This window comes from Somniosus microcephalus, chromosome 2 (assembly GCF_052327205.1).
Source record: "Somniosus microcephalus isolate GS21.2 chromosome 2, FLI_Smic_1.0, whole genome shotgun sequence".
NCBI classification, from domain to species: Eukaryota; Metazoa; Chordata; class Chondrichthyes; order Squaliformes; family Somniosidae; genus Somniosus; species Somniosus microcephalus.
The window spans coordinates 134949056-134966570 of record NC_140988.1 but is presented as its reverse complement, the minus strand read 5'-3'; the positions used below and the strand labels follow the sequence as shown (position 1 = coordinate 134966570).

Sequence of the window (17515 nt, the reverse complement as noted above, 5' to 3'; positions counted from 1 at the left end):
CAACCCTGACCCCCACAAAAGGAAGGTACCTATGGGACACATCAGGAGGGTAGAGGGACCATGGCAGTCGATACAGGTCGACTACTTCGGGCCCCTGCCCATCGCCCAGGGAGGCTATAAGTACTGCCTAGTCCTGGTTGATGTGTTCACGAAATGGGTAGAGGCCTTCCCCTGCAGAACAGCCACAGCTCTGGGTACTGCCAGGATCCTGGTCCGGGAGGTGTTCTCGCGGTGGGGGCTACCACAGTATGTGGAGTCCGACCAAGGGAGTCACTTTACCAGGCAGGTAATGCAGAATACCCTTATGCTGCTAGGCATCAAGCGGAAGTGGCGCGTTGCCCACAACCCACAGTCATCAGGGATTGTGGAGAGGATGAATAGGACCTTAAAGGAAAAGTTGAGGAATGAGACAGTGGACTCGCCTCGAAAATGGGCCGAGGTCCTACCGTTGGTTCTGATGGGGATCCGGGCCAGCCAGTCAAAAAGCGCGGGATAGTCCCCGTACGAGCTGATGACTGGCAGGGTTATGCGGACCCCCACCCATGTACTAGCGGAGGGTCAGCTCAGAGAGGTAAACTGGGACAGGTTCGCCCGAAACCTTTTTGAACATCTTAAGCAGGTCCACGAGCAGGCGGCTGGGAACATGGGAAAGCAGCATCGGAGTAACCGATTGCTGTTAGAACCCCGAAAACACCATGAGTGGGAGGTAGGGGATCAGGTTATGGTGAGGAATTTTGCTCGGATAGGGAGTCTGGAACCATTATACATGGGGCCCTACAGCATTGTAGACAAGGCCAGCCCCATGGTATACGCCATTAAGATGCCTCAGCGCAGCAAATGGTTCCATATTAATCAGTGCAAACTGTTTAAACCCGAGAAGAGAAAGCAGCCAGTTGGGGTAGGGTCTGAGGATAGAAATCCTCAGCCTGCAGCGGGAGCGAGTTCACAGACTGCACAGGCAGGCGCGGTGGCTTGCTTAAGGGGAGGGGCCATCCCGCCCACCGATTGGGACCCTCCCCCACTCTTCTGGGACCCGAGGGCGAAGACCCCGCCCCTAACCCAGGTTTAGAGGAGGAGGGACCTGAGGTCGAAAACACCGCCCCGGACCCAGATTTGGGGCCTGAGGGCGAGGACCCCCAGCCAGCGGCAGTGGTAAGCCCACAGACCGCACCGGAGGGGGCAGAGGTTCGGGTTAAAGGCCCACCAGCCAAGAAAACCCCACCCGCCAAAGTCCTCAGAAGGTCCCCCCGGACGCCCCAGCCAAGGAAACCATGGTCACCAGCTCCCCATTTTAAAGAGACAGCCTCCCGAGTTAGGGGGAAGTCCAAGGACAGAGGTCCCCAGCCGGCAGCCACAGGCTGCGAGGGACCAAAAGTACAGGACAGTGCGGCCACGCCGAAGGGAGCAGTGTGCCGCAGTCCAAACAGAGATTAGCCTGGCTGCCCGGAGACGGGTGGCGGATGTACATAGTTTAACATAAGTTTATATTGTTAAGTTTGGATGTTTAGTTTAAGTTTAAACACGGTGATGGGTAGTTTTATATAGTAGTAGTATTTTTAAGAATGTTTGTATTTTGAGTCGAGGTCGCAAGACTCGACTATGCTTCACCCAAGGCAGAGAATCTCCTTGGGACCTGGCTATATGCTCTTGAGTCTCTTTGCAGAAAGAGGATTTCAGAATGAAGTGGGGCATACTCCTACTCGCCCTGATAGGAATGAGCGTTGGAAAGCGAGGTGACGTGGAGGACTCCCACATCTATGGGTGCTAGGGAGAGAGAGCACCTATAGTTACCGACGGAAGTGGCGAACGGGATGCGGAGGAGCTCGCCGTTTACTTCCAGGAGGGAAAGTGGCCAGGGTGGCTGGGGTCCAATTCGACTCAGTACTCCAGCCAGACCGGGTTCACGTATGGGGAGGCCTCCTGGGGCACAGGTCATTGCCACAAGGGTCAGCGTCACCGTAGGGAAGTGTGTATGTTTAACATGCAAAGGAAGGATTCCTCTGGATAGGTGGTGGTGGCTCAGGAAACTGAGCAAAAATATGAGAAACCCTGCAGTCAGGTGGGAACGATTGGGGAACAATACCCATCGGACGATTACAGGGACTCACGGGGGATTGAGTGTGTGCTGGGACAAGTGGTGGGAACTGGATCAGGGGATTTATGTCTGTATGTGGGGGTCAGAGAAGGCCTGCCCCTCAGACATATCCATCATTTTCCACCGGCAGTGGCAAGGTGCCAGGGAGGGGGTGGAGTGGGATTCCAGCCTGAAGGCGTGCGCAATCCAATACTCCCCGATCCCAGTGAACGCCACTGAACTTGTGACCCAACCCCAAAAGCCCCTGCCCACGACCCAGGCAGCAAGAACACTCAGGGAGGGGTGCCCTGCCACCACCAAGGGACCAGGGAATGGGCTGGTACTAGTGCCTACGGATCAGGTGCTGTACCAGGGGGTGCACTACGTGGTAGCCTCCGTGATTTTAAACCTCACCGAGGTACACTTACCTGAGTGGTGTCCCAAAGAGACAGAACAGCTATACCAGGCCCTGTTAAAGGACATGTTTAGAAAGTTTTACGAGTTCGATTTCGCTAACGTAGACAAAACCGAACTGTACACCACACACCGCGAGTACCTTGGTAATACAGGGAGACAAAGAAGGGGAGTATGGAATGAAGTTTTTACTGTGTTTAACACAGGGTCCTCTGTCATCAACAGTCTGGATGACATAGAGTTGCAGACCCAGGTAAACGGTTTAAAAACACAGTTAAGGAAGATATTAATGGATGAAAACAAGGTAGTAGGCTCGGAGTTACATGAGGACCAGGCCATGACGGTCCATTTAAAAGAAATTATAGCAGAGTTGGAGAAGCACGCAAAGACTGTAAATGCCCTCATAAGAGAGGACAGAAATGCTTCTGACCAGGCTGCGCAGAACGAGGTGTGCGTGCTGTATGGGGCATGGTTGCTGGGCGAGGGCCGTATTAATCTGGAGGGTTTAAAACAGGGTTTAGTCTCCTCCTGGATCAGCAACAAACACCTCACAGCCCTCCATCCGTTTGAGAATGCATTAAGCCCATGCAAACCCCGGCTAGCTTCTGAGGCCTACCCCGTCCCAGTGGATTGTGGGCGGTCCAACCACACCATCATGGGGATAGTAGTGAAAATGCCGGTCATGGGTAGGACAGCCCGACCCGCACTGGTATACAGGGTAGAGATCATTGGAGTCATTCAAGGGGGTGCACACATTCGTTTCACAGCGGTCCCACCTTACGTCATAAAGTGGGAGCACGCTATGACAGGTACTGACCTCTCAGGGCGCCGGAGCCGGGGAGCACACATAATCCTGTGTCCCCAGCACTTTAACGCCTATTCAAAACCACAGTGCGGGTTTAAAGCTGCTGGCGCAAAACCTATAAATTGCACCATGGAGGCAATGGCACAAGGCCATGTTCCCCCACAGGTACAGGAAACTTTGGTTTATCTGGAGGTTAACTGTCCGGAATGCTCGAGCCACCGGCAAAAATCAGGAACCGTTTCCTTAGGTTTTTTTTCTTTTCGTTGCATTTTTTTCAACAGTCAGGCTCTGCAAGGTCTCGCTGAAGCTGTTGCTAAGCTACAGAGACGCTTGCAAGGTACGGCCAACTGTTTAGAAGCTGTTGCTAAGCAACAGGGTTTGTTGCCAAATACGGAGCTCAAAATCTCCGTATGTTTCAACATTAGCGTTGGTTTGTCCGGCAGTTTTGATGGGACGGCAACAGCTCGGTCCCATCGGTGCCAGATAGCACAAAGTTTCCTGTAGCATATATAGGAGGTGGGACATATTGTGTCACCACAGGTGCGCCCCACTACCAGCATGGACAGCATAGCTGGTGCCCAGTAAGTGACAGCAGTTTCTGCTTTAAACCTGAGGCCGAAGTTCAAGTGGCCCAGGAACGAATTGTCCCCATTCCTGAACCCTCCACTGTTCACCTCACTGTAAAGGAGAATTTCACCAACTTGCAAAAGTACGTAGCGCATTTCGGCTACGAAATTCCCCCTCTCCCAGAACACTTTACCAAAATACTCAAGGCAGTAATAGTCTCGCAGAAACATTTCTACACGTTAGAGCAGAAAACGGTAGAGATAGGGACTAAGATATTGGACATCGTGATTCCACCCTGGTGGGACATTTTCAATAATATAGAGGTCCCCTCGTGGTTTGCCAGCTGGGGATAATATTGTACCTAGTATGTACTCAGTGCAAGGGAAAAGGTCAAATACTAGAATTCCGAAACCAAAGGACCTGGAAAGAACATTGGCCTAGAAATTGGGTTGGGGCGCCCAAGTGGTGCAAAAGTCGCCTGAGCGCAGGATTTAGCGCAGCGATCGGAGTAATACCGATCGCCAGAAATTCAGTTTCAGTGCCGCTCGAGGGACACAGGGCGAGGCTCGAGGCGCTCCGCGTCCCTCTTAGGGCGCTGAAACTGATTATCGCAGCGCAACGTGCCGCAGCGCCACACGCTGCGGCATGGCACGCTGCAGTACTGCAGGCCTTCCTCCCACTGTTAAGGGGGAGGTGCCTGCAACAGCGCGATCCCCGCTTGCAAGTGCCGGCAAATGAGCCCGGCACCAAGGAGAAGTGCCGGGCTCTCGGGAAACAGCCGGCAATGCCGCAGGGGGGGGGGGTGTTAGGAGGCCGGGGACGGAGGTGCTGGCAGGCGGCCGCCGAAAAAGCGGCCGCCCCGCACCTCCACCTTAACTTGCACCGCTGCCGGCACAGTAAGGCCCCGTGAACCGGGCGCGGGTAGCGAACGGCGCAACTGCGTCGTTCGCTACCAAATATCGCGAACGGGGCACGAATGGGGTGCTGCGCACACCGATGACGTCATCAGTGGCGGCGCAGCGCAAATGCCTAATGCCACCATTAGCGCCCCTGCTGAATATCGCGGGAGACGCAGCCAGTGCCGCTACAGCCACTGACTGCCTCTTTAGGCGCTAACAGGTGGCGCTACTCACCCAATTTCTCCCCCATTATGTTAAGGTGGAGGGAGATACACCTGTTTGAATTTTTGTATTTCTGATTAAAGATTTTCTTTTTGTGTTTTGTTGTTTTTAATAAAGATTTCAAATGTGTTGTTAATAAAGATGTATGTGTACCAAGTGGTGCAGAGTTGTTGGACCCCCTCCATGCATGGATGTGTGTAAATGACTGTAATTATTCTATGTATGCTTATGTACACTACATTTTACAGGATGGGAAATGCATGTGTTGTGGGTATCTTAGATAGGTAATTACAGGGGAAGATTGACTATGGAGGGTTGGAAATTTTGCTCACCTTGTCAGGATGATACTTAAAGTGAGTTTAGTATCAACAGGGGGGAGTGTAGGGTTCTCAAAATTCCCACATTCCCCAAAGTTATTGATAAAGGGACCCTGCTTGGACAAGTTATTAAAAAGGGTACCCAAAATGGCTTCTGTAACCTCGTGACCAAAGCCAACAGGATTTTAAAATCAAGGCCCTGCAAACAGGCAGGCCCTGAAACGAAACCTAACATGCAGGAATCTGTGAAAAGACTTTGTAAAGCCAGACAGATAAATAAACACAGAATATGCATTCTTCACCTTGGAACAGATCAAGCTAGGATGGCTCTAATCTGAAAGCCATCTAGTCTTCGCATAAATAATCGGTAACAGCTCACAGGTAGCTGCCAAATCAGGAAACCCGATTAAGTTTCATAAATGACAAACAGCCAGGATATCGAAGCTATTATACCAGGAGACAACCGCCTCAGAAGTCGTTAAAGTAAATGGCTGTAATCATTTTAAACGAGCCCGCCAAAAGTTAGACAAAGGACTGACCTGATTTGGTGCGCAGATAAGGGTGAAGAACCAGGTATAATTGTAGGCCCATCGGTAGTGATCGGTCTCTTATCTCTCAGCTCTTGCCACTTGCCTCCTGCTCCGGGCTCCTGCCTCTCGCTCTCGTGCCTCGTGGCAGGCCCTCTTCTCCCTCCCCGCACCGCTCAACACCAAGGACGCCCTTTACAACGGGGCCAAACGCAGGAGGAGAACGAGAACCCGATTCGAAAACACACAGGACACACAGGCCACAAACGGGCAGACGAGACGAGACAAGACGAAGAATACGGTAAACCGATAAGGGCAGAGAAGGGTAGCGGGAAGCCGTGTTGGGGGACAAATGCCTAGTTATAAGCTGGCGTTTGATAAATAAGTTGGCGTTGAATACATGGACAGTAAAACCCCAATTGACGAATAAGTTGGCGTTTGAAGCATGGATAGCAGTGTCCATGACGAATAAACTGGCGTTCGAAGCATGGGTAGTAAAATCAGTTTGACAGTATAAACCGCCAACCGAGCCCCAACCGTTTTAAAAACACATTAGTGACCAAACCGCCCGAGGAAGAAGAAGAAGACCCATCGCGACTCGATGACGACGTTAGCTGAGGAAAAGGAGGGTGATTCGCATAAACAACTCCATTGCCGCGCCCTGTGACCACGTGGCGACGATGTACCCCAGAGGACAGAAAGAGTGAACCTCAAAACCCAAACCAGTTAAAGCAACAGGTTTTGAATTGGTGAGCATGAATTCCTAGCCCCTCATAGCTTAATCTAGTTAGTTATTAGGGGGTGGGATAAGGATAAGGGGATTTTCAATGTATTTGTTTCCCTTGATGTGCCATGTGTTCCCCATTCCCATATAAGTGTAATTGTTTATGCCTGTAACTATATCAGTAATTCTCAGTAAGATTGTGTTTTATTCTGCCTTTAATAAAATTTTGGTTTTCTTGCACCAAACCACTTGTCTACTCAATTTTCTGTATCGCCGCCTGTACCTAAGTCCGGTGTCTAGAGTCCAGGGGTGTGGGAGCGATTCAAACCGCTCAGAGACAGTCAGAGGTGAAGCTGACTGGGCACACGCCAACCCCTACAGTGGTGTGACCAGCAATTATTTCTGATTTAGATGCCAGCTAAAATGCCTTAGGATAAGAGTGGCCTTTAAATGGTCACAATGTATTGTGCCACTGCTTTTGTCAGCTGCTGCAGGTTGTTTTTGTTTTAATCAATAGGTTGATAAGTGAGTACTGTGTACTGAAAATGGTCAGAGGATGTTTGGATGACTGGGTTTGTTACTGGACAGATTTGCCAGTTTGTTTTAATTTAAAATGGGAATGTTTTAAATGGTACTGACATGTTTTTTTTAACATAGATTTGTAGAGGCATCTACTTGGGAGTTAAAGGCAACCGTATTACTTGGCATGAATGGACATTTTAGCAATCAGCATCATCGCTAAACATACTTATTTTTACTTTACTCTCTGTCCAATTAATTCCTGTTGTGGCTTGGAGTCCTTTACACAACCTCTTTAAGCAGGGCCAGTTCAGTCCAGAGACCCCACTACAGTCACAATCAGCGCCACTCGGTGAACCTCAGGAAGAAGCATGACTCCTATCAGACATTAGTTTTCACACACTCCAACCCCCTTCCCGACTGATTAATTCCCATGGCACTTTATTCATTCCACAGTCTACAAAAACAACGTGCAATTTATATAGTGCCTTCAACATACTAAAATCTGCCACGATTTATCACAGGAGCATAATAAGACAAAACCTGATACTGAGCCAAAGAAAGGACAGGTGACTAAAAGCTTGGTCAAAGATTTTAAAGATTGTCTTAAAAGAGGGGAGCAAAGTGGTGAGACAGAGAGTTTTGGGAAGGGATTCCAGAGCTTAGGGTCTAAATTGCTAAAGGCATGCCCACCAATAGTGCGGCGAAGGAAATGGGGGAGGCACAAGAGGGCAGAGTTTGAGGAACGCAGATTTCTTAGAGGGTTGTAGGGCTGGAGGAGGTAACAGAGAAAGGGAGGGGTGAAGACATGGAAAGATTTAAACATGAGGATGAGAATTTTAAAATCAAGGAGTTGGTGAACAGAGAACCTATTAGGTCAGCAAGGACAGGGGTGATGGGTGAACAGGACTTGGTGTCAGTTAGAATACAGGCAGCAGAGGTTTGGATGAACTCAGGTTTACGGAAGGTGGAAGATGGGAGGCCGGCCAAGAGAGTATTAGAATAGAACTGCAGAAGTTCAAGAAGGCGGCTCAACACCACCTTCTCAAGGGCATTTAGGGATGGGCAATAAATGCTGGCCTTGCCAGTGACGCCCACATCCCGTGAATTAATTAAAAAAAAGTAAAGTCTGGGGGTAACAAAAGCACGGATGAAGGTTTTAGCAGCAGATGGGCTGAGGCATGGGCGGAGATGGGCGATGTTACAGAGGTGGAAGTAGGCGGTCTTTGTGATGGAGGAGATATAGAGTCGGAAGCTCAGCTCAGGGTCAAATAGGACAACAAGATTGCCAACAGTCTGGTTCAGCCTGAGATAGTGGCCAGGGAGCAGGATGTAATCAGTGCCTAGTCAACCGAGTTTGTGGTGGGGGGCCAAAAACAATGGGCTGGATTTTCATTGAGGAGTCGGGTAGGAGGCAGGACTACAACTTTTGGGGTTGTAGTCCTGCCTCCATCGAGTTGTGGCCAACCCACGCAATTTAGACTTGATTGACCTTGTTGAGCCCGCCCAGCTTTTGACAGATGAAATATCAGTGTTTGACAGCTGTTTGAAGCTGTCAAACACTGACAATCTTTACTCCAGGTTAATTCCTTCCACTCAGGATGATTTAGAGATCTCCCCGGAACAGAAAGCAGAGGCTGCAGATTTTGACAGTTGGCGGCCATTCTGCTTTCTGTGCCGTTGAGATGAGGGACTCCCGAGACCTGAAGGAAGGAAGGCTGTAAAGATAAGTAAAGGTTAGTAGAACTTCTTTAAAAACTTTACACACACCAAACACACTTACCTCTGCACTCATGCACCAATCACTCACCTGAACACCGGACATCTCGACCCCTCCAAGCCCTTCATCCCGACAGCCCGCCTCGCTAATTTGGCGTGGTTTGGAGCCGTCGGGAATCCCATATTTCAACAGTGAAAATAGGGATTAGGCTAAAAACTGCCTGTTAAGCAGTTAATTGGCACTAATCCCCTTCCCGCTTTGGGGAGGCGGGTCCCAGTGCAGGGCGGGTACCCGCCTCCTTTGAAACTGGCATGGAGGCGGGTTGGGGGCGGGATGGGGTCGGGACCTCCGATTTTGGGATTTTAAACCCCGACACGCCTCCAATCCCGACTCCACAGCCCAATGAAAATCCAGCCCAATGGCTTTCGTCTTCCCAATGTTTAGTTGGAGAAAATTTTGGCCTACCCAGGACTGGACAGATGCAGTGGAGGTGCATCACCATACATGTGGAACCTGACATCAAGTTTTCGGATGATGTCGCTGAGGGGCAGCATGTAGCAGAGAAATAGGAGGGCACCAAGAATAGATCCTTAGAGAACTCCAAAGGTAATGGTTCAGGGCAGGAAGAGAAGCCATTGCAGGATATTCTATCGCTACGACTGGATATCTGAGAGTGCAACCAGGCGAGAGTAGTCCCACTCAGCTGGACAACAGAGGAGAGGTGTTGGAAGAGGATGGTGTGGTCAACCATGTCAAAGCCAGCAGAAATGTTTGAGAAGAATGAGGAGAGATAGAGCACCTTGGTCAAGGTCACAGAGGATGTCATTTGTGACTTAAATTAAGCCTAAGGGGTTTAAAGGGATCGTGGCAGAGTGGATACAAAATTGGCAAAGGGACAGAAAGCAGAGAGTAGCGGTGAATGGTTGTCTTTCAAACTGGAGGGAGGTACTGTAAGAAATAACTGTTAGATCCATAAATGGGGTTTTAATTCTTAAGGAACAGAGAAATAAACTGAAGAAATGCAGCCGCGAATGGATGGCAGGAATATCAGCAAGGTCAGATAACAAGCACAAAGGACAAATGGTCGAGGCCAGGACACGGAAGTGATGAGGGAGTCATAAAATACAAGACAACATGGAACTGGAAAGTCATAAAATGTTCTTAAAGAAATATAACTAGACCTTTAGAACAGAGATAAGGAGAAAAAATACCTCATGAGGCAGGAAGGGGGCTGTCAGAGATACCCTCTCCCTTGTAATTGAACAATGGGATGGATAAAAACACCAGGCAATCACCAGTCCATCGCAATAAAGTATAAAAACAGACAATCGAGAGAGGAAAACAAACAGCTAGGTGCAAAGGCTTCCTCGAAGTGCAAATCAATGATGGCTTATGCCTAACACCTTGATCAAGATTAGCCTCTGAGGTGGATCCATGCTGGTTCATAACCTAACACCTGCAACAGCTCAAGGGACAAACTAACAGAAGTGGTTGCTGCTGCAGACTGCAGAGATCCGCTGACCCGAGACCTCCATGCTGTCTCATCGGGCATCTAACAGTCTGTCTATCCTTCCGTCTGTCCATCCCTACGTACGTCCGGTCGTGGCATTCCGCTTCGGGGGTCGTAGATCGCTCTCTGCTGTCACGGGTTGTATGTCTATTATACTTAACTTAACCACATGTAATATCTGATTATGCTTTGAACTGTAGCTCTTTAATAAAATATCTTGAAATTCCTAAGACCCCTTGGGTATCTGTGTGTGACCTGTGATCATAATCTTATAGTACACAGTGATGTTCCCCAGGGTTTGGTATTAGGACCATTGCTCTTTTTAATATATTTTAATGACCTGGGCTTGGGTATACAGTGCATAATCTCAATGTTTGCAGATGACACGAAACTTGGGTATGTAGTAAATAGTGAGGAAAATAGTAGCAGACGTCAGGAGGACATAGACAGGTTGGTGAAATGGGCAGACACATGGCAGATGAAATTTAATGCAGAGAAGTATAAAGTGATGCATTTTGGAAGGAAGAATGAGGAGAGGCAATATAAACTAAATGGTAGAATTTTAAAGGGGGCGCAGAAACAGAGACCTGGGGGTATATGTGCACAAATCGTTGAAGGTGGCAGGACAAATTGATAATGCTGTTAAAAAAGCATATGGGATCCTTGGCTTTATAAATAGAGGCATAGGGCAGGATTTTCATTGGGCCGTGGAGTCGGGATTGGAGGCAAGCGGGGGGTTAAAATCCCAAAATCAGGGGTCCCGACCCCATCCCGCACCCAAACCCGCCTCCATGCCAGTTTCAAAGGAGGCGCGTACCCGCCCCGCACTGGGACCCGCCTACCCGAGGCGGGAAGGAATTAGTGCCAGTTAACAGGTAGTTAACAGGCAGTTTTTAGCCTAATCCCTATTTTTAAGGTTGAAGTGTGGGGTTCCCAATGGCTCCAAACCATGCCAAGTTAGAGGAGGCGGGCCGTTGGGTTGAAGGACTTGGAGGGGTCGAGGTGTCGGTGTTCAGGTGAGTGATGTGTGCATGAGTGCAAAGGTAAGTGTGTTTGGTGCGTCTAAAGTGATTAAATATGTTTTACATACATTTTCTTACCTTTTCAGCCTTCCTTCCTTTAGGTCTCGGGAGTCCCTCATCTCACCGGCACAGAAAGCAGAATGGCTGCGAACTGTCAAAAGTGGCAGCCTGCAGCTTTCTGTGCAGGAGAGATTTCTAACTGAGTCTGTGGAGAAGGACTCATGTTAGAAGTAAGACTGTCAGTGTTTGACAGCTTCAAACAGCTGTGAAACGCTGATATTTCATCTGTCAAAACCTCTTGACAGATGAAATTTCAGTGTGTGACGTCACCTGTCACTGCTGGGCGGGCTCAACAAGGTCAATCAAGTTAAAATTGTGTGGATTGGCCGCATCTCGATGGAGGCGGGACTACAACCCCGAAAGTTGTAGTCCTGCCTCCAACCCAACTCCTGAATGAAAATCCTGCCCATAGAGTACAAAAGCAAGAAAGTTATGCAAAACTTTTCAAAATCATCAACTGGAGTATTGTGTCCAATTCTGGGCACCACACTTTAGGAAGGATGTCTAGGCAGAGGGTGCAGAGGAGTTTTACTAGAATGGCACCAGGAATGAGAGGCTTCAGTTATGTGGAGAGATTAGTGAAGCTGGGATTGTTCTCTTTACAGCAGAGAAGGTTAAGGGGCGAGTTAATAGAGGAGTTCAAAATTTTGAGGGGTTTTGATAGCATACAGAGGGAGGAACTGTTTCCACTGGCAGGTGGGTTAAGTAACAAGATGACACAGATTTAAATTAATTGGCAAAAGAACCAGAGGAGAGTTTAGGAGTTATTTTATTTAGGCAGCAAGTTGTTATGATCTGGAAGGCACTGCTTGAAAGAGTGGTGGAAGCAGATTCAATAGTAACTTTCAAAAGGGAATGGGATAAATACTTGAACGCGAAAATTTGTAGGGCTATGGGGAAAGAGCAGGGGAGTGGGACTAATTGGACAGCTCTTTCAAAGAGCCAGCACAGGCACAATGGGCTGAATGGCCTCCTTCTGTGCTGTATGATTTTATGATTCCTTTCAATGCAGTGGCAAGGGCAGAAACCCGATTTGAAGAGGTTCAAACATGGAGTTGCGGGAAAGATGGAAACGGATTTTGGAAGCAATAACACATTCAAGAGCTTTGGAGAGGAAAGGGAGGTTGAAGGTGGGGCAGTAGTTTGCAAGGATAGGGGGTTCAAGGTTCTTTTTTTGAGGAGGGGGTGATGACAGAAGATTTGAAAGTGGGGGATGGGGAGATGGGTGGTGGTGAAACAGTACCTGAGGAGAGGGAAGTGTTTAAAATATCTGCTAGCATGGGGCCCAGGAATGTAAGTTGGGTGGTCAGCAGTTTAGCGGGTATAGGGTTAAGAGAGCAGGAGGTCGGTCCCATGGACAAGATGAACTCGGAGAGGGCATGAGGGGCTAAGGAGAGAAACTAGAGGAAGATGTGGGTTCAGGGCTAGGGGGAAGCTTTGGGGGAAGCCCAGATTCTCTCTGCCATCACTAATGTTCACAACTATAGATAGCTCAAACACTTACTGGATTAAGAAGAACAGTGAGAAAAAGTTCTCCTCCCCTGATGCTTTTGTCCAGTTCTCTTGGGCCTCCGGGGTACTCCTTGTAGAATATGGTATGGGTGAAAAGGCCACAGGTTTGACGTGGGAGTACCTGAAGCAATAAGATGAAAAAAATATATATCTGAGCAGGTTTTCCTCAAAGCAAAATCTGACACAAAGTACAATAAATTGGAGGAAAACAGACAATGGACTGTTGCGAATTCAATTTAAAAAAGCCTTTGGAAAGCAGTGGGAAATGTCAAGTAACCATTTTGCTATTTAGTCCTTTTTACCTACTTCTGGAGCTGCTGTAGAAACAGTAATTCCTTATATATGCCCCAGGGTCTTTCATAGACAGATACTGACAGCTTGGTACAAAATAGCTTATTTCATTATTTCATTCTAATAATATTGGGAAGTTTTTATTGTAACGCAGTAAACTGTAAGTGAAATTTTATTTGCTGGAAAAGCACTTTCTGATATCAGGAGCTGGTCGACTGAATGTTAAACTGACTGGCAGTTTCATCAAACGGAAAAAGCAGTCAGTTCAAGTTCAGTTGCATTAAACAACCATTTTAGCTGAAATTACAGCATTTTCGATATGGATTCCAACGCTGCCTAATATAATAAAGCTTCTGCATTCTTTGCTTTTCAGGTTGAAATTCCAACTTGAAACTTGGCAAAAGAGGAAAAAAGATTGTGTTGCTGAGGTAGCTTTTTTTTTGGATTGAACCGGAGCAATCACTCCTCTCCTACAGATACTGACTTGTGCTGAGGTACAATTCCGCAACTACTGGCCACTCTCTGGCACCTCACCTAAATGACCATTCTTTTTTATGTAGCGAGTTGTTATGATCTGGAATGCACTACCTGAAAGGGTGGTGGAAGCAGATTCAATAGTAACTTTCAAAAGGTAATTGGATAAATACTTGAAAGGGAAAAATTTGCAGGGCTATGGGGAAGAGCAGGGGAGTGGGGCTAATTGGATAGCTCTTTCAAAGAACCAGCACAGGCATGATGGGCTGAATGGCCTCCTTCTGTGCTGTATGATTCAATGATTCTTCATGTGTAGATCTAGATAGTGAGTATATGCGACTAGTTGACCATGGTGTCATCAAAGCCAAGCTTGTGAAGGAATAAGCAATAAGCCATATTCAGAAAAATATACTATTCTATGAAAGAATTCTGATTAAAATATGACATACTAGGTTTGAAAATCTAAAAACCTAACAATGGAAAAGCTGTAAAAGCTGTAAACAGCATACAAGCTATTGAGATAAGATAAGTTGTTGACACTGAATCAACAGCCTTATTGAAGCAGAAGGTTAAAGGTTCCAGAAAGTCTGAAGCCTTGGAAAGAACACAATGCTATACCTAGTTAAAGTGTTTTAAACCAACACTTCGGAAAGAAGCACAGAAAGATAAAGAAACATATGCCTTCGTAAAAGTAACATCAAATGAAACATGGAGACATGAACCAGTGTTACAAACAGTTGAGGTAACTAAGAAAACAGTGGTGCATCCAGTTGAGGTGTTTTTAATTTACACGTTGTAAAAAGATACAAACAGAAGACTTTGGTAAGAATGGCATCAAGTGGGGGAGGCACCAGCCATCACATTGTTTTTGTGTTAAGCTTCAGACACCTACACGGGAGACATAATTCTTAATACTACAAGCTGATCTGACTGTAAGAATAGCAGAAGTCAACAGAAAAATGACTAGAGTTAATTAGCTTACACCAGCAGAAAACTTCAAAGGATATACCACTGAAAAAGGGTATAAAAATTGGACTTTCAAATGGGAAGACAGATTCGCTTGAAGGGGCAAAGCGATTCTCAGGCTTCAGAGGCAAGCTCTGTAAGTCTTCAACTCTGTATCTCGGGGATCAAGGTACTTATATTTGATTTTGGTGGATATCCTGGAATAAGACTAAGAAATGAAAAAATGTAAAAAAGTTAAGATTTGAGAATAAGGATCTCTGATGATAAGAATTGTAAGCTTTTTGTATTTGGAACTGTTAATTTCACTATTGAAACACCAACTGTAATTACATGTTGGTTCTTTAATAAATCTATATATTATTTTAGAATTGTCTCACATAGTACTTCTATATCAAACTTGCGAATTCAATCTCTGTACACTCTTTGGTGAGGAGTTGCAGAATTCTGGGGGAGTTTTCTGGACCCTCATAATATCCGGAAGGTTACAGTCTAGCTAAACTTATTAAAAGTGCTATCTGGAGGACAGTAACATCTTCAGGCTGTTCCTTTCCTTTAGGGAGAGATAGTCTGGACCTTTAGACCCAATTAAGCGTCTTTAGGATTTGGCTACCGCTAACTTTAGTTGGAAGTGAACGTCTGGGGAATACGCCTGATCTGGGGTAGCCCGAAAGGGGCTAGGACTAGTAATAATCCTTTCAAGCTGGGTTCTCTTCTCATCTGACACATATAATGGGGAATGTCCACACAGGTGCACTTTCCAGCAGTAACCATTGAAAAGTGATCAGGAGCCTCAATGCATGGCTGATTTTTCCCCTCCTTAACTCAAGGACACTAAAACCAATTGTACTGTGGATCAAACCTGGGACCTCCCTGATCTGTACAGCTCATTCCCACAGTGGGAAGGGCATTTACTAATTGAACCATTGATGGAGCCCCCCCAGTTCACATTTTTACAAGTATCAGTTGGTGTTCGGAAAGAGACACGGCTGTTAATGATCAAAGATTTTGGTGCCCATTGATCTATCAGACAGTCCACTCTTTCATGTTGATTAAATAGGAATTAAATACACAAGTTTTCATTATAAGCAGGTAGAAATTTCATTGTAACAGGATCATCACTCCATTCAGTAACATGCTGCATGAATTAAGATATTGGAATTTGTTTTTTTTAAATTATAAATGGAGTTATAATACATCTTGATGTGCCTAAAGTGAATTTCAGTGCAATTTAATTTACTGGGAGACACTGAACTTCTACACGAAATGCACTATTTTAAATTTATAAAATTAACTCAAAGTTGAGCAGGCTATTAGAAAAGAGACTTAAATGAAAAAGAAAATCGGGAGCGGTGTAAAACGGGCTGTTGATTCACTATGAGTCCGTTTTACACTACTGGTGAAGACCAATTTCACTCCCAGGACCTTTAATTAACTCACAGATCCCTAAGTTCGTTCTGCAATGATTTTTTAACTTGCCACATTCCACTCCAGTGATTATCTGGTTTCATTAAGCTGATTTGAGACTCCATGGATGAATAAAGACACAAGGGAACAATTGAGGGTAAGGAAAGAGGCATACATTAAGTACATAGATAGCAGAGGAGTGCATGATAAGAGAGAATATGAAGGGATTAGGAAATAAGTCAAAAAACAATTAGGAAGGCAAAGAGGAACTATGAAATTAAATTATCAAGGAACATAAAACAAAATAGTAAAATATTTTACAGGCATATCAATAAAAAATGAAGGTTGGAATGGGAATAGGGCCATTAAGGGATAGACTGGACAATGCCACAGGTAACGATAGGGAGATGGCAGAAATATTAAATCATTATTTCGCTTCGGTATTTACCAGGGAGATAGAATAGGTGGACTTGGTATTGGATGATGAGATGAGTAATTAAATAAGTGCATTTAAAATAAAAAAGGGGATATATTAAATAAACTAATAGAGGATAAAACCCCTGGTCTGGATGGATTGCATCCACACATTTTAAAAGAATCTAGGGAACAGATAGCAGAGGCATTATTACGCATATTTAATAATTCATTGGAAAAGGGTGTAGTGCCAGAGGACTGCCGGACAGCTAATGTAATACCTATATATTAAGAAGGGGGTAGAACATGTCCAGGGAATTATAGACCAGTCAGCTAAACATCAGTGGTAGGAAAATAATGGAATCCCTACTAAAGGAGAGAATAGAAGAACATCTAGAAACAAAAAGTATAATAATGAAGTCAGCATGGATTTTAAAAGGGAAAATCTTGCTTGACCAACCTTATTGAACTTTTTGAAGAAGTTACAGAGAGAGTAGACAATGGTAATGCAGTAGATGTAATTTATCTAGATTTTAAAAATGCCTTCGATAAGGTACCCCATAATAGACTAATGAATAAGGTCAGAGAATGTGGAGTCAGAGGACAAGTAGCAGAATGGATTGCTAGCTGGCTTCAAGACAGGAAGCAGAAAGTGGGAGTAAAGGGTAGCTATTCACAGTGGCAGAAGTGGTAGTGGTGTTCCACAAGGATCAGTGCTGGGAGCACTGCTGTTCACAATTAACATTAACGATTTAGACTTTGGAATCAAAAGCACTATTTCTAAATTTGTGGATGACACCAAATTGGGGGGGATAGTCAATACTGAGGAGGACTGCAACAAATTACAGGAGGACATTAATAAACTTGCAGAATGGGCAAATAATTGGCAAATGAAGTTCAACACAGATAAATGTGAGATATTACATTTTGGTAGGAAGAATAGGGAGGTCACTTATCACTTGGAGGGTGCGAATCTAGGTGGGGTAGAGGAGCAAATGGATCTCGGAGTACAAATACACAAATCACTAAAAGTTGCACCACAGGTTAGCAAGCCCATAAAAAGCAAACCAAGCA

General features: G+C 46.0%; 1 protein-coding gene across 2 annotated transcripts in view; it reads right to left on the bottom strand.

The window, feature by feature from the left end:
- The window catches only part of ndst3 (N-deacetylase/N-sulfotransferase (heparan glucosaminyl) 3), a 453737-nt gene that overhangs the window by 142105 nt on the left and 294117 nt on the right, over positions 1-17515 (bottom strand). For both annotated transcript variants that reach the window (XM_085962751.1, XM_085962758.1), the window contains exon 6: positions 12885-13013. In XM_085962751.1, the coding sequence (XP_085818877.1) occupies positions 12885-13013 (129 nt within the window). The remainder of the gene's footprint in view (positions 1-12884; positions 13014-17515) is intronic.